Below are 26280 nucleotides of genomic sequence, written 5' to 3'. Positions count from 1 at the left end.
TTTCTTCCAGACTTTTTTCTCCGGGGGGGGGGGCGGTAGACTTTCTACGGGGGGGGGGGGGCGGACACTGTTAAAAGTATATATTTTCTATATAAATTATATAAATTTCATTTCGTTCGGGGGGGGGGGGGGGGGCGGTAAAAAAGTTTCGCCCCCCCCCCCGAAGAGATGCCTGGAAGAAACTGATTGAAAGTTTGAGGGGGGGGGGTGTGCAAATCAGAGGTTCGAGGGGGGGGGGTGCAAATCGAAAGTTTGAGGGGGTGCAAATCGAAACTTGGGCGCCTGGAAGAGTCGCAACGCCTCTGATATAAAACAATTTTAAAAATATAATTAATTTACCGCCAAAAAAAATTGAACTCAATATAAACATTTTTTTTAATCAGGTGTTATACAGTACAAAAACGATCTAATCTAGAAAATCATTGATTAAGCCGAATCTGAGCAAATATCTTGGCATTTGAATAGGTACAGATGCTTCCAAGGTGGTTTAAAAGATTTTTTTGATTTGGCTTGGTAGACATCTGGTCACGTGATTGATATTTACAATTGCTGTTTGAATGAGATTATTTCGGGCAACATGGTCAACTTTGGACAACATGGTCAACTATGGACAACATAGTGGACAACATGGTGGACAACATGGTGGACAACATGGTGGACAACATGGTCAAGTGTGGACAACATGGTCAAATATGGACAACATGGTCAACTTTGGACAACATGGTCAAGGGTGGACAACATGGTCAAATATGGACAACATGGTCAAATATGGACAACATGGTCAAATATGGACAACATGGTCAAATATGGACAACATGGTGGACAACATGGTCAACTATGGACAACATGGTCAAATATGGACAACATAGTCAACTATGGACAACATGGTCAAATATGGACAACATGGTCAACTTTGGACAACATGGTGGACAACATGGTCAACTATGGACAACATGGTCAACTATGGACAACATGGTCAAATATGGACAACATGGTCAAATATGGACAACATGGTGGACAACATGGTCAACTATGGACAACATGGTCAAATATGGACAACATAGTCAACTATGGACAACATGGTCAAATATGGACAACATGGTCAACTTTGGACAACATGGTGGACAACATGGTCAACTATGGACAACATGGTCAACTATGGACAACATGGTCAAATATGGACAACATGGTCAAATATGGACAACATGGTCAACTATGGACAACATGGTCAAATATGGACAACATGGTCAACTATGGACAACATGGTCAACTATGGACAACATGGTGGACAACATGGTCAACTATGGACAACATGGTCAAGTGTGGACACCATGGTCAAGTTTGGACATAAAGCACTAAAAGTGCCCTGCAATTAATTACTAAACGTCTGATAGCTCTTGACTAGAGACGCTAAAAGGAAATATGCTAATGAGGGTCATGTGACCAACGCGTCACCGCATGTCGTGTGCTTACATTTTGTTCCATTAGCCAATAATTTATTTCCAATAGAAGATGACCACACCCTTTCCTCCCGAGAGGCCAAAAATCTAAAGATTGTGTTTTAAAATTAACCGTGATTTAATGAATACAGTATTAGGAATAAAATGTTCTTCACTTTCAGAAATTGTACAGTATTCACCCACGCGTAATGTGTTGAGCATGTTTACCGTATTCCCCTACCTATCCTGTAGGTAACAATCAATAAGGCTGTGCTAGTCGTCTGACCTGGCCTCACACCTGTTACTTCCCTGTGATAGCTCCACGCGCTCTCAGCCTCCATCAAACTCTCGCTGACGTCTCGAACTTCTACGAGGACTATGGCGAAAGCTTTCGATTTCTAGACAATAGGCTAATGAAAAATGGCATGTTTTTTTTTAAATTTTAAAACGCATTTGTTCAAATATAATGATCATTCCGTGTAGTAAAATATATCAGTTGATGGTCACATCTGGCCCATGATTGATTCAAGTCCTAAATTTTCCCATAAGCCACCGGTGACCTTATAGTGGCTCGCGCGCTGTCAACTATATTCGTAGCACGAGCCGCGCAGGGGAGATAATTGAATCATACTACACACTGTAACAGTTGGAGGGAATACTGGTGAGTGGTGGATGTTAACGGCTGTTTGACTCAACACGTGCATCGTCCAGCAGGTAAACATTTCTGTGCTTTTTTAAAAACTCATCTAAATGCGTATGATGGGGAGGGGTTAAGGGTAATTGTTGTCATTTGAAAATATTTTTATGGTGACAATTTTTTAAACTTAACGGACGTGAGCCTCTTTTGATTAAAGTTAAAACGGTACCGTCTGACAGTTTTAGATTGAAAACAAGTTTCAACATGGTCATCTAGAGTTTTTAACCAGTTTAAGGTTGGTCATCTAGAGTTTTTAAGTTGGTCATCTAAAGTTTTTAAGTTGCTCATCTAGACTTTTTAAGTAGGTCATCTAGACTTTTTTAGTTGGTCATCTAGACTTTTTAAGTAGGTCATCTAGACTTTTTTAGTTGGTCATCTAGACTTTTTAAGTTGGTCATCTAGAGTTTTTACGTTGGTCACCTAGAGTTTTTAAGTTGGGGATCGTCCATAAATGACGTCACACTCGTAGGGGGGATGGGGGTCCGTACTTTTGTGACAGCGTGTGATGAGGGGATGGGGGGGGGGGGGGTTCAGATAGTGTGACGTCACTTTTTTGCATTATAAAGCAATGTTAGAAAACAAGATTTAGTCGTTATTTCGCGTTTTAGAAGACGGTATTAAAAATTGTAATAGGAATTGATCAAAATACTATATGCTGACAGAGGAAAAATACCGATGTTTTAAGAAAAATTCAACAGCAATTTTGAGGGGGGGGGGGGGTTGAAGGCTGAGGTGTGACGTCATTTTAGGGGAGGGAGTCTGGCTTCTTGTGACGACGTGTGACGGAGGGGAGGGGGGGGGGAGGTAAAAATCGTCAAAAAAGCGTGACGTCATTTATGGATGACCCCTTGGTCATCTAGACTTTTTAAGTTGGTCATCTAGACTTTTTAAGTTGGTCATTTAGACTTTTTAAGTTGGTCATTTAGACTTTTTAAGTTGGTCATTTTGACTTTTTACGTTGGTCATCTAGACTTTTTAAGTTGGTCATTTAGACTTTTTAAGTTGGTCATTTAGACTTTTTACGTTGGTCATTTAGACTTTTTAAGTTGATCATCTAGACTTTTTAAGTTGGTCATCTAGACTTTTAAGTTGGTCATTTAGACTTTTTAAGTTGGTCATTTAGACTTTTTAAGTTGGTCATCTAGACTTTTTAAGTTGGTCATCTAGACTTTTTAAGTTGGTCATCTAGACTTTTTAAGTTGGTCATCTAGAGATTTTTTTAGTTTCAAAATTTTGTTACGGCAGTGCACAGTACGGCACATAATCTAAGTGACGTGTACCGGACAGTGACGGCAGTGTACTGGCACAGAATGCCGGCACAACGGCTCTAAATAATTTGAATGGCGTTCAGATGAATAGTTAGTTGCCCAGGGCTGAATTTATTAGCATACGCACAAATGTATGACGCGTGTGGTCACGTGTTTCCCGTGGATTTGGTTGCGAGGAAGAGAAGTAATAGGGCTCATATTTTACTATTTTGTTGTAACAGATCCATTGTTTACAAACTGATGTACCCTGAGCGTGTTAACAAACATATATCTTAGCGTGTTAACAAACTGATATATCCTTGGCGTGTTAACAAACAGATATATCCTTGGCGTGTTAACAAACAGATATATCCTTGGCGTGTTAACAAACAGATATATCTTGGCGTGTTAACAAACAGATTTATCTTAGCGTGTTAACAAACAGATATATCCTTGGCGTGTTAACAAACTGATATATCTTAGCGTGTTAACAAACAGATATATCTTAGCGTGTTAACAAACAGATATATCTTAGCGTGTTAACAAACTGATATCCCTCTGTCCTCGAGTTGTGTTAATGTCAACAAAAGATTGAGACCCGCCGACTTTAAAATTTTAGCCACATCCTTATTGCCAGGGTTGTCCAGAGCCACATCCTTATTGCCAGGGTTGTCCAGAGCCACATCCTTATTGCCAGGGCTGTCCAGAGCCACATCCTTATTGCCAGGGCTGTCCAGAGCCACATCCTTATTGCCAGGGCTGTCCAGAGCCACATCCTTATTGCCTGGGTTGTCCAGAGCCACATCCTTATTGCCTGGGTTGTCCAGAGCCACATCCTTATTGCCTGGGTTGTCCAGAGCCACATCCTTATTGCCTGGGTTGTCCATATTTTTTGGTCGTTTTTTTTGTCGCAAGATTATGTCAGTGACAATTTGACGCACGTCTATACGTCAGTGACAAGTTGCCGCACGTCTATATGTCAGTGACAAGTTGCCGCACGTCTATACGTCAGTGACAAGTTGCCGCACGTCTATACGTCAGTGACAATTTGCCGCACGTTTATATGTCAGTGACAAGTTGCCGCACGTCTATATGTCAGTGACAATTTGCCGCACGTTTATATGTCAGTGACAAGTTGCCGCACGTCTATATGTCAGTGACAATTTGCCGCACGTTTATATGTCAGTGACAAGTTGCCGCACGTCTATATGTCAGTGACAATTTGCCGCACGTTTATATGTCAGTGACAAGTTGCCGCACGTCTATATGTCAGTGACAATTTGCCGCACGTTTATATGTCAGTGACAAGTTGCCGCACATCTATATGTCAGTGACAATTTTCCGCACGTCTATACGTCAGTGACAAGTTGCCGCACGTTTATACGTCAGTGACAATTTGCCGCACGTCTATACGTCAGTGACAATTTTCCGCACGTCTATACGTCAGTGACAAGTTGCCGCACGTTTATATGTCAGTGACAAGTTGCCGCACGTTTATACGTCAGTGACAAGTTGCCGCACGTTTATATGTCAGTGACAAGTTGCCGCACGTTTATATGTCAGTGACAAGTTGCCTCTGTGGCCCCAAGGTGTAAGTGTGACGCCACTATATGTGTATGGCCTTCATAGTGCCGCTGTCTGCCGGTGGCCCAACTGTATGGCCCTATGGCCCAACTGGTGGAGCGTGGCGAGAACATAGCGCCAGGAAGCTGGAGACGAATTTATTATGAGAAACCGGAAACCGGACAACGGAAACCGGACAACGGAAGAAATGGGAAAATATGAAACCTGAACGTCAGAAGACTGGAGGAAGAGAGTGGGTGTCAACTTCTTCAGAAACTTTAGTTTGCCTTTGTTACCATAGCAACACAGGACCTAAAGATTTTCTATAAAACTGTCAGATGTCAGATGTATGAATATTGGAGTGGTCAGATATTGCAGTGGTCAGGTATTCGAGTGGTCAGATATTGGAGTGGTCAGATATTGGAGTGGTCAGATGTGTGAATATTGGAGTGGTCAGATATTGGAGTGGTCAGATATTGGAGTGGTCAGATATTGGAGTGGTCAGATGTGTGAATATTGTGGCCCCCAGTCGTGCAACCACTTGTGGGAGGCTTGTGAAGGAGACAGCAGAACATAATTATGTGCTGAAAAAAGAGACCACACGACAAGAATTTTACACCATTTCACCCACCCCTCCCCTCGGCCCCTCCGGACCTAAATGCCATAGGAAACAGTGATCAATGCCCCGAAAAGTTGAGACAGCTCCATCACACGCGGTCCCTAACACAAGGGCGGCCATCATTAATCTTTTATCTCTTTAGGGGATACCGTAAAACATTGGACTTCCGGTCCCTGTCTACAAAAACCAATCAGGGCGGCCATGTTGTCAAAGTCCGTCCCCACGTGGTCACCCCCCCCCCCCAACATGATAACGATGTCGAGCATAAGTGACGTCATTTCTGACACCAGCCTGTTTGTTATTTGTCCCATAACTTTCTTGCCGTCGTGTGCTATCATTTTTGTCCTACAACTTTCTTGCCGTCGTGTGCTATCATATTTGTCCTACAACTTTCTTGCCGTCGTGTGCTATCATATTTGTCCTACAACTTTCTTGCCGTCGTGTGCTATCATATTTGTCCTACAACTTTCTTGCCGTCGTGTGCTATCATATTTGTCCTACAACTTTCTTGCCGTCGTGTGCTATCATATTTGTCCTACAACTTTCTTGACGTCGTGTGCTATTATATTTGTCCTACAACTTTCTTGCCGTCGTGTGCTATCATATTTGTCCTACAACTTTTTTGCCGTCGTGTGCTATCATATTTGTCCTACAACTTTCTTGCCGTCGTGTGCTATCATATTTGTCCTACAACTTTTTTGACGTCGTGTGCTATCATATTTGTCCTACAACTTTCTTGCCGTTGTGTGCTATCATATTTGTCCTACAACTTTCTTGACGTCGTGTGCTATCATATTTGTCCCATAACTTTCTTGCCGTCGTGTGCTATCATATTTGTCCTCAGTGGCGTCAAAAAGCGGGGGTGAGGTGGGGGTGACAACCGACCTAGTGACGTCATTGTTTGTCAAACTACTGACGCCACATTTGTCCGCAGCTGTCCTGACGCTATCATTTGTCCTTCATTAAAAAAATAATGGCTAGGTCCTAGCTCAAAGACAATATTGATTTTTACGGACAGGGAAAATGGCCAATTTAGGTGAACCCAGCATTAAAGAATATCATTTTTCACATAAATTATGTAGATTATATGCACGTGACAAACACTCTCGTGAGTATAGTACCACAAACACGCTGGTCTAACATAAAGCAGGGGCGGAACTACAGTGCCGCCAGATCCCGCAATGCGGGGGGGGGGGGGGGGGAGGGGGGGCACTCCATTTAGGGGCACATAGCCGACCATAATAAATTTGTTATAGTTAAAAAAAATTTCTTGCATTTTCGACTTGACGGTAAAAGCTTTTGTAAAAAACAAACAGATCTACTACAGTTGTGATGTTATACAGTAGCTAACACATGCTGTTGCGTAAAGAAAAATATATGCCTGATCTGTAATGTGAAAGATAGGCAAACGTTCAAAACACTTCCATGACTTATTTCCCTTTTATAAATAGTTAAATAGGAGTGCTCATATGCTCCTTTTGATATATTTGTACTAAACAAATTAAAAAGCAATTAGTTCTCTTAATTATTATTTTAAAAAAAAATTTAAACTAAAGACTGACATAGGAAAAAAAAGGAAACAGTTAAAACAAATAATATAAATTTAAAAAAAAACATAAAAACAAGTATAAAGTCTAGCATAAAGTAGATATAATACTTTCTAGGAAATGTTTTAACTGTACAAAACTTGTGAGATGTTGAGAGAGATGTGTGGGGAAAATGTGGGAGTGAGAAGTGTGAGAGAAATGTGTGGGAGAGATGTGTGGGGGAGATGTGTGAGAGAAATGTGTGGGAGAGATTTGTGAGAGATGTGTGGGGGAGATGTGTGAGAGGGATGTGTGGGGGAGATGTGTGAGAGGGATGTGTGGGGGAGATGTGTGAGAGGGATGTGTGAGAGAGATGTGTGAGAGGGATGTGTGGGGGAGATGTGTGAGAGAGATGTGTGGGGGAGATGTGTGGGGGAGATGTGTGAGAGAGATGTGTGGGGGAGATATGTGAGAGAGATGTGTGGGAGAGATGTGTGAGAGAGATGTGTGGGGGAGATGTGTGAGAGATGTGTGGGGGAGATGTGTGAGAGAGATGTGTGGGGGGATGTGTGGGGGATGTGTGAGGGAGATGTGTGAGGGAGATGTGTGAGAATTGTGTGTGAGAGATGTGTGGGGGAGATGTGTGAGGGAGATGTGTGAGGGAGATGTGTGAGAATTGTGTGTGAGAGATGTGTGGGGGAGATGTGTGGGGGAGATGTGTGGGGGAGATGTGTGGGGGAGATGTGTGAGAGGGATGTGTGGGGGAGATGTGTGAGAGGGATGTGTGAGGGAGATGTGTTGGGGAGATGTGTGAGAATTGTGTGTGAGAGATGTGTGGGAGAGATGTGTGAGAGAGATGTGTGGGGGAGATGTGTGAGAGGGATGTGTGGGGGAGATGTGTGAGGGAGATTGTGAGAGAGATGTGTGGGGGAGATGTGTGGGGGAGATGTGTGGGGTAGATATGTGAGAGAGATGTGTGAGAGAGATGTGTGAGAGAGATGTGTGGGAGAGATGTGTGAGAAGGATGTGTGAGAGAGATGTGTGGGGGAGATGTGTGGGGGAGATGTGTGAGAGAAATGTGTTTCAGCTGCTGGACAACGGTCTGATCTACAAGTTGTTCGAACGGCAATCGATCAATTAGCTAGTGGGGTGGAGTTGTGTGGTGATGGTGTGTGTGTGTGGGGGGGGGGGGGTTGTTAGAGGGGGGGTTGTTCTACCCAAGGTGACTTTTCTCTCTAGTGTTGGCAAGTTGTTGGCTCGCTAAACCCACGCTAAGCGCAGTTGTTTGCCCGTTAAAGCCACGCCAAGCGCAGTTGTTGGCCCGTTAAAGCCACGCTAAGCACAGTTGTTGGCTCGCAAAACCCACGCTAAGCGCAGTTGTTGGCTCGCTAAAGCCACGCTAAGTGCAGTTGTTGACCCGCTAAACCCACGCTTAGCGCAGTTGTTGGCCCCCTAAAGCCACTCTAGGCTTCTCTATGTGGGTTACACAGTTTGTTGTTGGTTTTTTTGTCTCTCAATTTGTAATCTCCTTGATTGAAACTCCCCATCAGAGTCTTAGGGCCCCTGCCCCCCCCCCCCCCCCCCCCCCAACCTTAATCGGACCCTGCTGGAGGCCATCGCCGCTTCGTTTCCAAGGCAACCAAAAAACTGGCAGCTCGTGTAGGATAAACGAAACAATTGACTCGTTAAGTGCTTTGTCAGGCTTTGTCAGGGTTCTGGCAGGTGGCAGGTTTTGGCAGGGTTCAGACAGGTGTCAGGTTTTGGCAGGGTTCTGGCAGGTGGCAGGTTTTGGCAGGGTTCAGACAGGTGGCAGGTCTCGGCAGGGTTCTGACATGAGTGTCAAGTCCGATAATAATGAATAAAATTCATTTATTACATTTATTAGCTTGCTATTTATGTCCTAATGGTCGGTGGTCCAGTCGTCGATGGCCCCAGTGTTTCTTCCAGGTATCTCTTCGCACCCCCCCCCCCCTGAAGAAAGTCTACCGTCGCTCCCCCCTTCCCCCCGAACAAAATGGGAATTTATATAGAAAATATATACTTTTACCAGTGTTCCCCCCCCCCCCCCCGGAAAATTTAGCCCCCCACCCCGAAAATATCAAGTGCCCCGCCCCCGGAGAAAAAAGTCTGGAAGAAACACTGGGTGGTCCAATGGTCGGTGGTCCTATGGTCGGTGGTCCTATGGTCGGTGGTCCTGTGGTCGGTGGTCCTATGGTCGGTGGTCCTATGGTCGGTGGTCCTATGGTCGGTGTTCCTATGGTCGGTGGTCCTATGGTCGGTGGTCCTATGGTCGGTGGTCCTATGGTCGGTGTTCCTATGGTCGGTGGTCCTATGGTCGGTGGTCCTGTGGTCGGTGGTCCTATGGTCGGTGGTCCTATGGTCGGTGGTCCTGTGGTCGGTGGTCCTATGGTCGGTGGTCCTATGGTCGGTGGTCCTATGGTCGGTGTTCCTATGGTCGGTGGTCCTATGGTCGGTGGTCCTATGGTCGGTGTTCCTATGGTCGGTGGTCCTATGGTCGGTGGTCCTATGGTCGGTGGTCCTATGGTCGGTGGTCCTGTGGTCGGTGGTCCTATGGTCGGTGGTCCTGTGGTCGGTGGTCCTATGGTCTGTAGCCCGCTGGTTTCTAGCTTGATTCTATAATTTAAGACTACTGCTATACAGTGTGTATAGAGGCCGTAAACATTCCTATCTCTTTGTGAGGAGATCGACCATCAATAACAACATATCTAAACTTTACGATCGAGAGCTCCGCCCCCAACAGCTGTTTCTTCCTGTGAGACAACACATTTCACTGCTGGCATACTGTAAAACTGCTCTTCTAATGTGTAGTCAGTCATACTGTAAAACTGCCCTTCTAATGTGTAGTCAGTCATACTGTAAAACTGCCCTTCCAATGTGTAGTCAGTCATACTGTAAAACTGCCCTTCCAATGTGTAGTCAGTCATACTGTAAAACTGCCCTTCCAATGTGTAGTCAGTCATACTGTAAAACTGCCCTTCCAATGTGTAGTCAGTCATACTGTAAAACTGCCCTTCCAATGTGTAGTCAGTCATACTGTAAAACTGCCCTTCCAATGTGTAGTCAGTCATACTGTAAAACTGCCCTTCCAATGTGTAGTCAGTCATACTGTAAAACTGCCCTTCCAATGTGTAGTCAGTCATACTGTAAAACTGCCCTTCCAATGTGTAGTCAGTCATCACTCGCCAAGCGTGTATGTGTGTATGGATGGCAAACATGTGTTTCACCCACCTCACGGTGTATGCCATCTTTATAGACGACACCCGTCATATTACATAACCTTACTAGGACCCCCCGTTATATTACACAACCTTACTAGGACCCCCCGTTATATTACACAACCTTACTAGGACCCCCCGTTATATTACATAACCTTACTAGGAGCGCCCCCCCCCCCGTTATATTACACAACCTTTCTAGGACACCCCCCCCCCCCCGTAATATTAAACAACTTTCTAGGAACTAGATCTCTTACACCCTCCCCCCTCCCCCCCACAACACACCATACACACACTGATCTTTCCACTCCCCCCCCCCCCCCCACAACACACCATACACACAATGATCTTTTCACTCCTCCCCCCCCCCACAACACACCATACACACACTGATCTCTTCACTCCCCCCTCCCCCCACAACACACCATACACACAGTGATCTCTTCACCCCCCCCCCCCCCCCGCCCTACCATTGCAGCAACCATCCCGTGTGCTAATGATAATTAGCAAATTATTCTACTCCATTACCCGAGCATAACTAGCCACTAATTATTTGACTCAACAAACGACAGACTGGCATTTAGAAAACTCTTGTCCCTACCGGAGTCAACACTCGAACAAATTACCTCCCCTAGTGGCGGGCTGTGAAATGAGTTGTTTACCCTTGTCTTGAGCAGTAATGTTTTTTAAACACAGAATATGTGTACGATCTCTATAGTGACCAGGTACTCATTAGAGCTGAGCGGCTCTAGAATAGTATATTGGCCCAGATTTGTTGGCCCCATGTTTTTTGGCCTCAGGTTTGTAAGCCCATGTTTGTAGGCATGAGGTTTGTTGGCCCAGTTTTGAGGAGGGGTGGCTAGGATATGAATACAAAAGGGCATTTAGCTCTGTGATATAAGCTTAGCTCTGTGGTAGGAGCTTAGGGCATTTAGCTCTGAAGCCGCATGAATAAATAAGAAAAGTAAGTGTTGCTGTGTGTCACCTGATACACCACGTGACATTTGATATTGCCAGCCTGGCTAATCGATATTTGACTTGTGGCCAGGACAGTTTCTCAATAACTTGTACATCTGCCTGTCTGTCTGCCTATTAGTCTGTCTGCTTGTGAGCATGTTTATCGGCATATTTGTCTGTTTGTCTGCTTATCTTCCAAATTGGCTGCTTTTCTTCCTGTCTGCATATCTGTTTATCTGTAAGTATGTTTGTTTATCTGTATGCGTGTAAGTCACACACACATAGTGACGCAGAGCATATAATAATATCTTACAAAGTTTGACTTGTCTTTTATTTGGCCCGTTTACAACCTTTGACTTGTCTGTAAGTAATTTGATCTGGCCCCTCACAAACCAGCTTAAGGCAGGCCATGTGGCCCCACAGCCATGTGCTATGTCTGATTGAACACGTTTGGTGTAAGAAAGTTCCCTTTTCAAACGTGATGGTCCATGGGGCGGGTGAAGTAGAGTTCACCTGTTTCTATGACTTCGGTATATGACGGAATGGCGTGTCAGCTGAATAAGGACTCACTACAATATTTATTCTTTGCAAACCGACGTTCTGGCGTCGACACACATAATGACAAAGACAGTTCGCTTTATGTCAACAGTTTATGTAGTTAATTTCCCCCTTCTAAAATCACGGTCACCCAGTAGTTCAATTGTCTGACCAGTCTAGTGAGGGTCTGGTCTAAACTAGAACAATGTGTAGCCATTGGTCGTGGACACACGGTCACCCAGTAGTTCAATTATCTGACCAGTCTAGTGAGGGTCTGGTCTAAACTAGAACGATGTGTAGCCATTGGTCGTGGACACACGGTCACCCAGTAGTTCAATTATCTGACCAGTCTAGTGAGGGTCTGGTCTAAACTAGAACGATGTGTAGCCATTGGTCGTGGACACACGGTCACCCAGTAGTTCAATTATCTGACCAGTCTAGTCAGGGTCTGGTCTAAACTAGAACAATGTGTAGCCATTGGTCGTGGACACACGGTCACCCAGTAGTTCAATTGTCTGACCAGTCTAGTGAGGGTCTGGTCTAAACTAGAACGATGTGTAGCCACTGGTCAAGGACACACGGTCACCCAGTAGTTCAATTGTCTGACCAGTCTAGTGAGGGTCTGGTCTAAACTAGAACGATGTGTAGCCATTGGTCGTGGACACACGGTCACCCAGTAGTTCAATTGTCTGACCAGTCTAGTGAGGGTCTGGTCTAAACTAGAACGATGTGTAGCAACTGGTCAAGGACACACGCCCAGCTCAATGGTCGGAGATATCCTACTAGGTGATCTCCCCTTCCAACTTTGAATAATCTTTTCATTCATTTTTAATGATGAATCTCATTTTTAATTAGACATTAATTATATATGATATATTCTTGCGATGTTCCTTAATTTACTAGTTTGACAACAAAGCCACCATCTCAGATGCTCCATGACAAAATGACCTCAAACAAAAGATTTGATTACGTGTTGTTGATGTTGTCATGAGAAGTACTGACGTCATGCGAGGTTTAATGTAAGACAACAAGGCCGGCCAGTTCTTGTCTCATTAAACTAAAACTAATTATGTGAATTTTTTCTGTCTAGTTAATCACCCGGTGCACGACATGTCATTGGGCTTTTGTTTATGTCACCCGCTATTTATAGCTCGGACACATGTGTGTGTATGTTGATAATAACGGACAAATGTATGTGTATGTTGATAATAAGGTTCTGTTTAAAAAAATGTCTTTTGACCGTGGTTTATTTGACCTTTAAATTCTAATCGAACAATCGCGAAACTGTTGAGCTGATGTGTCGTCTGGATAATTTTTTTTTTTGGCTCTCCATAGGTGTACCATCGTTAGCAGACGACTCCAACAGACGACTACAGGAACTTGGCACTACAACAGCACCCAGATTTGTTTCAAGACAACTTTTGCACCTGATACATCCTAAAGACAACTTTTGCACCTGATACATCCTAGACAACTTTTGCACCTGATACATCCTAAAGACAACTTTTGCACCTGATACATCCTAAAGACAACTTTTGCACCTGATACATCCTAAAGACAACTTTTGCACCAGATACATCCTAAAGAAAACTTTTGCACCTGATACATCCTAAAGACAACTTTTGCACCTGATACATCCTAGACAACTTTTGCACCTGATACATCCTAAAGACAACTTTTGCACCTGATACATCCTAAAGACAACTTTTGCACCTGATACATCCTAAAGACAACTTTTGCACCAGATACATCCTAAAGAAAACTTTTGCACCTGATACATCCTAAAGACAACTTTTGCACCTGATACATCCTAAAGAAAACTTTTGCACCTGATACATCCTAGACAACTTTTGCACCTGAATCATCCTAAAGACAACTTTTTCACCTGATACAACCTAAAGACAACTTTTGCACCTGATACATCCTAAAGACAACTTTTGCACCTGATACATCCTAACGACAACTTTTGCACCTGATACATCCTAAAGACAACTTTTGCACCTGAATCATCCTAAAGACAACTTTTGCACCTGATACATCCTAAAGACAACTTTTGCACCTGAATCATCCTAAAGACAACTTTTGCACCTGATACATCCTAAAGACAACTTTTGCACCTGAATCATCCTAAAGACAGCTTTTACACCTGAATCATCCTAAAGACAACTTTTCAGCCATTTGAACAGATTTCCGCGACATTAAAACGGGCCATGGGAAAGTTCAAATGTGACACTTGTTCAACTTTTAATCTACTTACCAAATAACAAGACAAAAAATTCTGATCTCGTTTGATTCAAGAAGCAGACGTGAACTGAGAACTGAAACTCCCCAAATTAACCGAGTGTCCACTTCTCGTGTGGACTTATTCAAGCGTCAAGTGCCCTATGTTTTTTATTTCTACTGTTTCTGTGTGTACCGGTGGTAGGGAGTAAGTTTTGAATGTAAATACAGTAAGTTACAATCAAATTATTGACAGTTGGAGAAGTTACATTTCTCGTTCTCCATTTGTTGCTTCGTCTCTTTCTGTGGATACTCTAAAAGAACTGGATTAAAATGGAACACGTGCTAAAGATTGCAATGATTGGTTGGTTCATTCTGTCTTACATCTCAAGTCACGTGATCGTGTCTGCTGCCATAATGGACGCTATAGGTAGGTCGGACTTATCTCTATCATTTGGTCTTGTTTTATTTCACTATTTTTTTTATTTTATTTGTCTTGTTTTATCTAAAGCCTTTAACTATTTTTACAAGCTTTTATTACAAGCTTTTATTTAACTCACTTCCTCGTCAGTCTGTCTAGATCGAAACGCCCGAGCGAAATTTCGGACACTTCTAACTGACAGATTTTTTATGAATTAATTAAATTTTTGTCCAAATTAGTAGGTAGTCTTATCCAACTACAGCGCACTGTTATACACGCGTCATCACGTTCAATAGGTGCGCAATGATTTTTAGTCATGCAACTCTAGTGTAAATAAAACATGTAAAGTACTTTAAAAATTCATGAAGAAAAGCGTTGGTCACTTTAGTATCTATTGGATACCTTTACTAATATTTAGGAACTTAACGCAACACAGTGCGGACCACAACATCTAATTTACTATAGCACAGATCTATAGCACTCTACTGACCATAACACGATAAATATATCGTGGCTCTGACAACAGCGAGATTGAGCAAACCACATAATGAGACTGACCACAACATGACACTGACCACAACATGACACTGACCACAACATGACACTGACCACAACATGACACTGCCACAACATGACACTGAACACAACATGACACTGACCACAACATGACACTGACCACAACATGACACTGACCACAACATGACACTGACCACAACATGACACTGACCACAACATGACACTGACCACAACATGACACTGACCACAAGACACTGAACACAACATGACACTGACCACAACATGACACTGACCACAACATGACACTGACCACAACATGACACTGAACTCAACATGACACTGACCACAACATGACACTGACCACAACATGACACTGACCACAAAATGACACTGACCACAACATGACACTGACCACAACATGACACTGCCACAACATGACACTGAACACAACATGACACTGACCACAACATGACACTGACCACAACATGACACTGACCACAACATGACACTGACCACACCATGACACTGACCACAACATGACACTGACCACAAGACACTGAACACAACATGACACTGACCACAACATGACACTGACCACAACATGACACTGACCACAACATGACACTGAACTCAACATGACACTGACCACAACATGACACTGACCACAACATGCCACTGACCACAACATGACACTGACCACAACATGACACTGACCACAACATGACACTGACCACAAAATGACACTGACCACAACATGACACTGACCACAACATGACACTGACCACAACATGACACTGACCACAACATGACACTGACCACAACATGACACTGACCACAACATGACACTGAACTCAACATGACACTGACCACAACATGACACTGACCACAACATGACACTGACCACAAGACGCTGACCACAACATGACACTGACCACAACATGACACTGACCACAACATGACACTGACCACAAGACGCTGACCACAACATGACACTGACCACAACATGACACTGACCACAAAATGACACTGACCACAACATGACACTGACCACAACATGACACTGACCACAACATGACACTGACCACAACATGACACTGAACACAAGACGCTGACCACAACATGACACTGACCACAACATGACACTGACCACAACATGACACTGACCACAACATGACACTGACCACAACATGACACTGACCACAACATGACACTGAACTCAACATGACACTGACCACAACATGACACTGACCACAACATGACACTGACCACAAGACGCTGACCACAACATGACACTGACCACAACATGACACTGACCACAACATGACACTGACCACAAAATGACACTGACCACAACATGACACTGACCACAACATGACACTGCCACAACAAGACACTGAACACAACATGACACTGACCACAACATGACACTGACCACAACATGACACTGACCACAAGACACTGAACACGAGACACTGACCACAACAAGTCTCTGACCTATGTTGAACGACTGACCCTCCTGTGAAACGTGTGGTACCCCCAGCCTAACTGTCACAGAGTTGACCTCTGGCAATCTTCTGCCCCACTGAGCCAAATGAATATTTGATCACCGGCCCCACCGGCAACTCTGTGTGAGCGGTCAGGCGAGAAACAGGGGACTCAAACGTTCTCTCAATCTATCAAAGCACCCATCTTAGTGTGCTAGTCAAAGTACTTAAAGCACCCATCTCAGTGTGCTAGTCCAACTACTTAAAGCACCCATCTCAGTGTGCTAGTCCAACTACTTAAAGCACCCATCTCAGTGTACTAGTCCAACTACTTAAAGCACCCATCTCAGTGTGCTAGTCCAACCAATCAAAGTACCCATCTTAGTGTGCTAGTCCAACTACTTAAAGCACCCATCTCAGTGTGCTAGTCCAACTACTTAAAGCACCCATCTCAGTGTGCTAGTCCAACCACTTAAAGCACCCATCTTAGTTTGCTAGTCCAACCACTTAAAGCACCCATCTCAGTGTACTAGTCCAACTACTTAAAGCACCCATCTCAGTGTACTAGTCCAACTACTTAAAGCACCCATCTCAGTGTGCTAGTCCAACCAATCAAAGTACCCATCTTAGTGTGCTAGTCCAACCACTTAAAGCACCCATCTCAGTGTGCTACAGTCAACTCAAACAAAGACATCAGAGAAGATGAGAAGGGCCATATCTTGTGTACCTCGCATTAGTAGCTTCAACTTTAAACAAAATTGATTTTGAAAAAACACGTGCTTACATTTGTCAGAAAATTGAAGGTTCAATTTTTTGGTTTACCTGTGAATAGCCAACACGGCAACAGTGACCTTGCCAGATTTCATCTTATCTTTTTTTTTTTCAAATCAAGACCTCAATTACTTCTGGTTAAATTTTTAGAAGTGTGTTTTAAAAAACTTTGTTTTTAATTTTAGTGTCTTCTGTGTTATTTTCTTAGAGAAATGCTATTTTGCTTTTTATTCCTACAAGTATGTTCAGTTCCCTAAAATATCAAAAACCAAAAACACCGAATAAGTGCAAGAAAGAAAACAAAAACAATCAAGTTTTTTACGACCGCTTCTGTTTTGCTAAAACTGCACATGATGTAAAAAAATAGTTTAACGCTCCCTCGAGAACCCAGCCCACTTGATACACTGGCAGGATTGATCTGATGGCTTGTCCAGATTTAGCCGCAGTGTTGGCCAGATTTAGCCGCTGGGTTGGCCAGATTTAGCCGCTGGGTTGGCCAGATTTAGCCGCTGAGTTGGCCAGATTTAGCCGCTGGGTTGGCCAGATTTAGCCGCTGGGTTGGCCAGATTTAGCTGCTAGATTAAAATGGAGCACGTTCTAAACATTACAGTGATTGGTTGGTTGATTCGGTCTTACATACAGTCTTCTAGCGTGACAGTCTAGCAATATAGCATACAAGTATCACAGCGTATGGCCCTTAAGACACAGGTCACGCAGATTTTTAAATTGTTCACTCTGTAGACAGTAAACTGCATTGAACATTTTGTGATTTATCTGCCAAACTTTTCGATGGAATTTTTAAAAATCCATTTTAGCTTAAAACAGTTTTTTCGAACACTACATTAAAATATCAGTTCTCATTCTTTGGTAAATTGAAGGCTTTCACCGACCTCGTTCTGACGGCGACCTATCGCCTGCACTTAGGACAACTTCCGGGTCAGGACAAGCTACTTTCGTTTTATGGCGGGCACTTGTCGGGGCCCAAAACTGTTTGGTCTGGTCTATTCCCTAAGATTTGACGTGACAGTCTATATTCCCCAAGATTTGACGTCACAGTCCATATTCCCCAAGGTTTGACGTGACAGTCCATATTCTCCAAAGTTTCACGTCACAGTCCATATTCCCCAAGATTTCACGTGAGTCCATATTCCCCAAGATTTCACGTGAGTCCATATTCCCCAAGATTTGACGTGGCTGTCTCTCCAGAAATAAATGTAACCCATCTGCCGGCAAAGATAATTTGACGTCCTGTCAGTGATGGGATTTAACTCAGTAATTGACACGTGACTCATGGCTTGGCTCTACAAGAACAGGCAAATGTTTGTGTAATCCATTCTATGTCACCCATCAGAATCTATGTCATCCATTAAAATAGCAGAATCCTCCCCGACCCCCTCCCTCCCTCCCCCACCCCACCAACTCCGCCATCTTGACGAACTATATTTTATGTCGAATCTCGGATGTCATGTTCTGTTGGCTTGCATAAGTCATCCGTCATAAGTCATCCGTCATAAGTCATCCGTCATAAGTCAGCCGTCATAATTCATCCGTCATAAGTCATCCGTCATAAGTCAGCCGTCATTCAACAACAAAGCGTTATGTACACACCTCATTAGTCGATATGTTAAAAAGAAACTAGTTTTTCGTTAATTACCTTACATAAATCGTCCTGAATAAATGAGTAACCATCTCCTATCTACATTGTACTTTACATAAATCGTCCTAAAGAAATGAGTAACCATCTCTATCTACATTGTACTTTACATAAATCGTCCTGAAGAAATGAGTAACCATATCCTATCTACATTGTACTTTACATAAATCGTCCTAAAGAAATGAGTAACCATCTCCCATCTACATTGTACTTTACATAAATCGTCCTAAAGAAATGAGTAACCATCTCCCATCTACATTGTACTTTACATAAATCGTCCTGAAGAAATGAGTAACCATCTCCTATCTACATTGTACTTTACCGCGCTGTTTCCCTGGTCCTAAAAATACTTTTAAATATTAATGATACAATTATTGTAAGCTCCAAGACATCCAGGAAGACTGGAAACAAATTTAACCAAAATAATATGGTACAACATTTTTTTTTTACATTTTAAAAAGTGAAATTTGAAACCTAATATTCTTTCACAAAAAATTAATGAAACCAAAAAGTAATGAGGCTTAAGAGATATTGATTCTACCCGGCAAGTAGTCTAACCACTTTTTTTTTTACTGACGCTTTCAGTAAGCAAAGCTCTAAAAATGTCCTCGAGAAGTTTTAGACGGTCAGTGGTGACACTAGGTAGGGTGACACTAGGTAGGGTGTCACTAGGTAGGGTGTCACTAGGCAGGGCTTCAAAATGTTGGGGGGGGGTGTCACTGTGTCACTAGGTAGGGTGTCCCTAGGTTGGGTGTTACTAGGTAGGGCGTCATTCTGTGTCGCCCTAACCTCTTAACAACGTGTAAGTATAAAGCACCAGAAAAACAGGAGAAACTTCTTCTCATTTTAAAGAAAACAAAAACCTGTGGTCTCCTACCAAAACAAAAACCTGTGGTCTCCTACCAAAACAAAAACCTGTGGTCTCCTACCAAAACAAAAACCTGTGGTCTCCTACCAAAACAAAAACCTGTGGTCTCCTACCAAAACAAAAATATGTGTCTCTTAAAAAAACCTGAATAAACACTGAGTTGAGCTCAAGCGCTTTGGCAGGACACATCAAACACCCCACTGATTTATCTAATACCACCACAGCAAGTTATAGCACCACCACAGACAATCATAGCACCACAACATCCAATTTTATAACTACCACATACAATTATAGCACCACCACAGCCAATTATAGCACCACCACAGACAATCATAGCACCACAACATCCAATTATAGCACCACCACAGCCAAATATAGCACCACCACAGCCAGTTATAGCACCATAACATCCAATTATAGCACCACCACAGCCAGTTATAGCACCATAACATCCAATTATAGCACCACCACAGACGTGTCACCCCCGTCCTCTATTCAACCATCTACTGTCTTAGTCTCTGCCACCCCCAGTCTTCTAGACAACCCTCTCCATAGGCTATGCCCCCCCCCACGTCCTCCATCGAACCCTCTACTCTTGTAGGCTGTGACACACCCCTCCCCCTTTAATTATTTTATACATATATTTGATAGAATTTAATAACATCTTTCAACCTTCTCCTTTTCATAGTAGGCCTATATGTTAAATACTAACTTTAAATTAGCGCGAAAAGACATTAAGACGTAGCTATTGTGACTTGCTGCCCTCACCATATTGCAACAATAGGTCAACCACCTGTACTGCCCACATTTATCACGCTCATTACATAACAAAGGAAAGGATCAAAGCAGAAACCAGACACTGTACAAAGGCTGTCATTGACGCAAAACGTCAACACACAATATGTTCGAACAAGGCCGACTGAGGTGAAGCCGACCATGGGATGGCAAAAAAAAAAAAAAAAAAAAAAAAACATGTAAAAACACAATGATGGGCCTAAATTTCGTTTATAATTAACATTTCTAGAGCGTAGGCCTATTTAACTAAATTCATTACAAAAGTTGTGGTTGCTGTGTAAATTATGTTACAGTATTTTTACTTATTAGTGCTATAAACCACAATGCTTTTATCGTTTATAAGAATGCTAAAAATAACAATCAACCCACATCAATAAACACCCAAAATTTTAAAATTCTCAACAATTAAAATAAAAATATTTATTAAAAGATTTTTGTGCCTTTTTTCTGTGACTTTATTTCTGTGACTTTTTTCCGAAATTTTTTTTCCTTTGTGACTTTTTTTCCTAGCAAAAACTGACTTTTTTCTGTTTGTTTTTTTCCTGTGACTTTTTTTTTCGTTCACCCTCTTTCCCCCCCCCCCCCCCCCCCACACACCCACCTCACCAAACCATTATTACACTAATGGCTACACTAAAGCTAGAAAAGTTGTTGAAGTAGTGTCCACTAATATTTGTATTGTTGGGACAGGACACCGACCAATGTTTTCGTTTCATCGCAAACAGAAATAGAAACATGCGCCCGTTGTCAGGGAATGGGAGAGGGGAAATAACTGTTATCGTCTGATAGTTAGCGGCAGACGAGACACTTTTGATAGAGTGGAAGCGCCGCTGACGCAAGCTAATGACGTCATAAACTTTGCGACAGGAACTGGTGACATGAAATGATTTCTTGTTACTTCAATTATTTGAATACAGTATGTATCTAGAATCGGAGAATTCCCATTTAAAGCAGCAGACTTTTATATTTGAACGATACAAAATGATTCTCAAAATGTGACGACATGAAGTAAAATCTGTTTGTTCCATACCATGTTGTATGTAGGCTGCCATTTTGTCGATGTTTGTTGCTGTCGCCCAAAACCTTTCCCTCATGGCAATAAGGCTCCAACTAAACTTTCTTCTCTTAAACGTAAACTCTTATATCACATGTTCATTTTCCCAGAAAAATTGGTTTCTCTTAGCCCGGGGGGGGGGGGAGCATATACAATTTCTGGAGGGGGGGGGGGGGGGTTGGAGGATATATTATCTATACAAATTAAATTTCTCTATTTCGTCTGGGTGATTGGTGAACATGTTCTGTAACGTAGTCATTCTTCCCCCCCCCCCCCCCTCTTTCCACCTGAAAAAAAAACAACAGAAATCACATTTTTCAATATTCCACAGCCAAATATTCCCCGAAATACATCCACATTTCTTATATTCCACAGCCAAATGTTCCCCGAAATACATCCACATTTTTCTATACTCCACAGCCAAATGTTCCCCAAAATACATCCACATTTCTTATATTCCACAGCCAAATGTTCCCCGAAATACATCCACATTTTTCTATACTCCACAGCCAAATGTTCCCCAAAATACATCCACATTTCTTATATTCCACAGCCAAATGTTCCCCGAAATACATCCACATTTTTCTATACTCCACAGCCAAATGTTCCCCGAAATACATCCACATTTCTTATATTCCACAGCCAAATGTTCCCCGAAATACATCCACATTTTTCTATACTCCACAGCCAAATGTTCCCCGAAATACATCCACATTTCTTATATTCCACAGCCAAATGTTCCCCGAAATACATCCATATTTTTCTATACTCCACAGCCAAATGTTCCCCAAAATACATCCATATTTCTTATAATCCACAGCCAAATGTTCCCCGAAATACATCCACATTTTTCTATACTCCACAGCCAAATGTTCCCCGAAATACATCCACATTTTTCTATACTCCACAGCCAAATGTTCCCCAAAATACATCCACATTTCTTATATTCCACAGCCAAATGTTCCCCGAAATACATCCATATTTTTCTATACTCCACAGCCAAATGTTCCCCGAAATACATCCATATTTTTCTATACTCCACAGCCAAATGTTCCCCGAAATACATCCACATTTCTTATATTCCACAGCCAAATGTTCCCCGAAATACATCCACATTTTTCTATACTCCACAGCCAAATGTTCCCCAAAATACATCCACATTTCTTATATTCCACAGCCAAATGTTCCCCGAAATACATCCACATTTTTCTATACTCCACAGCCAAATGTTCCCCAAAATACATCCACATTTCTTATATTCCACAGCCAAATGTTCCCCGAAATACATCCACATTTTTCTATACTCCACAGCCAAATGTTCCCCAAAATACATCCATATTTCTTATAATCCACAGCCAAATGTTCCCCGAAATACATCCACATTTTTCTATACTCCACAGCCAAATGTTCCCCGAAATACATCCACATTTTTCTATATTTCACAGCCAAATGTTCCCCGAAATACATCCACATTTTTCTATACTCCACAGCCAAATGTTCCCCGAAATACATCCACATTTTTCTATACTCCACAGCCAAATGTTCCCCGAAATACATTCACATTTCTTATATTCCACAGCCAAATGTTCCCCGAAATACATCCACATTTTTCTATACTCCACAGCCAAATGTTCCCCGAAATACATTCACATTTCTTATATTCCACAGCCAAATGTTCCCCGAAATACATCCACATTTTTCTATATTTCACAGCCAAATGTTCCCCGAAATACATCCACATTTTTCTATACTCCACAGCCAAATGTTCCCCGAAATACATCCACATTTCTTATATTCAACAGCCAAATGTTCCCCGAAATACATCCACATTTCTTATATTCCACAGCCAAATGTTCCCCGAAATACATCCACATTTTTCTATACTCCACAACCAAATGTTCCCCAAAATACATCCACATTTCTTATATTCCACAGCCAAATGTTCCCCGAAATACATCCACATTTTTCTATACTCCACAGCCAAATGTTCCCCAAAATACATCCACATTTCTTATATTCAACAGCCAAATGTTCCCCGAAATACATCCACATTTTTCTATACTCCACAGCCAAATGTTCCCCGAAATACATCCACATTTCTTATATTCCACAGCCAAATGTTCCCCGAAATACATCCACATTTTTCTATACTCCACAGCCAAATGTTCCCCAAAATACATCCACATTTCTTATATTCCACAGCCAAATGTTCCCCGAAATACATCCACATTTTTCTATACTCCACAGCCAAATGTTCCCCAAAATACATCCACATTTCTTATATTCCACAGCCAAATGTTCCCCGAAATACATCCACATTTTCTATATTCCACAGTCAAATGTTCCCCGAAATACATCCACATTTTTCTATACTCCACAGCCAAATGTTCCCCGAAATACGTCCACATTTTTCTATACTCCACAGCCAAATGTTCCCCGAAATACATCCACATTTTTCTATATTCCACAGTCAATATTCCCCGAAATACATCCACATTTTCTATACTCCACAGCCAAATGTTCCCCGAAATACATCCACATTTTTCTATACTCCACAGCCAAATGTTCCCCAAAATACATCCATATTTCTTATGGACAGACAACGAGCGAGATGATCATCATGTGGTCATCTGTTGGTCAGTGCTCCACTGCGGTCAAGTACGGGGAGTCGCCGAACAGTCTGACTCAGATGGCCACTGGGGAGAGCAGAATCTTTGACCAGAACAACGACACCAAGGTCATCCACAGGGTGCATTTAAGGGTAGGTCAAGGTCACATTTAGGAGTAGGTCAATGTCACATTTAGGAGTAGGTCAAGGTTACATTTGAGAGTGGGTCAAGTGTAGGTCAATGCTGCATTTGAGGGTAAGTCAAGGCTACATTTGAGTGTAGGTCAAGGCTGCACTGGAGGATAGGTCAAGGTTATACTTGAGAGTAGGTCAATGGTAGGTCAGGGCTGCACCTGAGGTTAGGTCAAGGTTACACTTGAAGGTAGGTCAAGGTTGCACAAGAGAAAACATGCACATAGGATCATCCAGATATGTCAACATACCAACTTAAAGATATATTGCTCAAGGCAGTCAAATAATAATGGGATACATTCCTCATCATGACACATGCCAAATATCTGATGACAGCTGTCACATAACATTTAGAAAGGTCTCACATATAGAGTAAACATTGAATGAAATAATGATATGGAATAGCATATTAATTTTGTCAACATTATAAATTACAGATTAAAAAAAGCTTCTTTGTCAACAATTGTTTCCATAGCCAACTCCTGTTCTAGTTGTCTCAATAGCCAACTCCTGTTCTAGTTGTCTCAATAGCCAACTCCTGTTCTAGTTGTCTCAATAGCCAACTCCTGTTCTAGTTGTCTCAATAGCCAACTCATGTTCTAGTTTTCTAATAGCCAACTCCTGTTCTAGTTGTCTCAATAACCAACTCCTGTTCTAGTTGTCTCAATAGCCATCACCTAACCAGCCAGTCTTTATTCTCCCCCAGTACCTGTCACCAGGAAAAACCTACTTTTACAAGCCATCAAGTAACAATATTGAACCAACTGGTATTTTATTCTTTGAGACCCCATCAAACAAACCAGTGAGTTTTTTTTTTTTTTAATTTTGTTACTTTAAAAGGTGTGTATATATATATATATATATATATATAGGCCCTATATATATATATATATATATAGGCCCTATATATATATATATATATATATATATAGGCCCTATATATATATATATATATATATATATATATATATATATATATATATATATATATATATATATATATATATATATATATATATATATATATATATATAGGCCTACCTATATATATATAGCCTACATATTTATTTATTTATTGATATTTATATATATTTATATATATATATTTATATACATACATATATATCACAACATGGCTAATATTACCTCCCATCACTATGCATATTTTATTTCACAACTAGACTGACGAAATGAAGTTTATTGTAATTAGTGATGTAAACGCCTCATCTGAAGCCATACCTATTCTGTCACATGAGTCCGAAGCTGGGAAGTTTGCCGCTATTCTTCACACCGGAAACATCGCAATGAACTTGAGCACAGACTCCGGCAAGGTAACTTCTTTATTTAGCTACAACGTATTGTTTTCTACCAGCCAGTTCATGTTTTTAACTGCCACAACTGTGTTTCTCCTAACGTAGCACGGAGACAACTTCATGCAGATCATGGAGCCAGCCATTAGTAAAGTCCCCTACATGGTCTCGCCAGGACCAGATGGTAATGTTTCTTGAATTTCATTGGCCGAATGCTTTTCAAATTGATTGAACGGACTGTGATGTACTAATAAAATGTTTCCTTGTATATAGCTTAGAGCTAATTCTCAAATCAAAGTTTAGAGGTGTTGTCTAGATGATAATCTTGTGTCTGTGTTAATGACGTTTAAAACTTTGCAGAAGTGGAGGACGACAACTTCTCGCAGTACACCCACAGGTTCTCACTGCCAGAGACGGAGTGGCCGACGCCCATTGACAAGATGTGGTACAGCATCGACATCGGCCTCGTCCATCTGATCAGGTAGGCTACGGTATGGACTGGTCAGGTAAATTACAGTATGGACTGGTCCATCTGATCAGGTAGGCTACGGTATGGACTGGTC

At 42.1% G+C, this 26280-nt stretch overlaps 1 protein-coding gene across 1 annotated transcript in view; it reads left to right on the top strand.

Annotated features, from left to right (window-relative positions):
• The first annotated feature begins 1864 nt into the window (after window positions 1-1864).
• Window positions 1865-26280, top strand: part of LOC131952465 (acid phosphatase type 7) — a 31639-nt gene continuing 7223 nt past the window's right edge. The window contains exons 1-7 of the mRNA XM_059315142.1: window positions 1865-2153; window positions 13157-14471; window positions 24166-24368; window positions 25114-25209; window positions 25589-25738; window positions 25826-25901; window positions 26078-26198. Coding sequence (XP_059171125.1) covers window positions 14375-14471; window positions 24166-24368; window positions 25114-25209; window positions 25589-25738; window positions 25826-25901; window positions 26078-26198 — 743 coding nt within the window. The 5' untranslated portion in view covers window positions 1865-2153; window positions 13157-14374. The remainder of the gene's footprint in view (window positions 2154-13156; window positions 14472-24165; window positions 24369-25113; window positions 25210-25588; window positions 25739-25825; window positions 25902-26077; window positions 26199-26280) is intronic.

The sequence above is a fragment of the Physella acuta genome, unplaced genomic scaffold, assembly GCF_028476545.2.
Source record: "Physella acuta isolate Inbredline_101_S28 unplaced genomic scaffold, ASM2847654v3 ptg000874l, whole genome shotgun sequence".
In the NCBI taxonomy this organism is placed as follows: domain Eukaryota; kingdom Metazoa; phylum Mollusca; class Gastropoda; family Physidae; genus Physella; species Physella acuta.
This window is presented reverse-complemented; position numbering and strand designations above follow the sequence as displayed.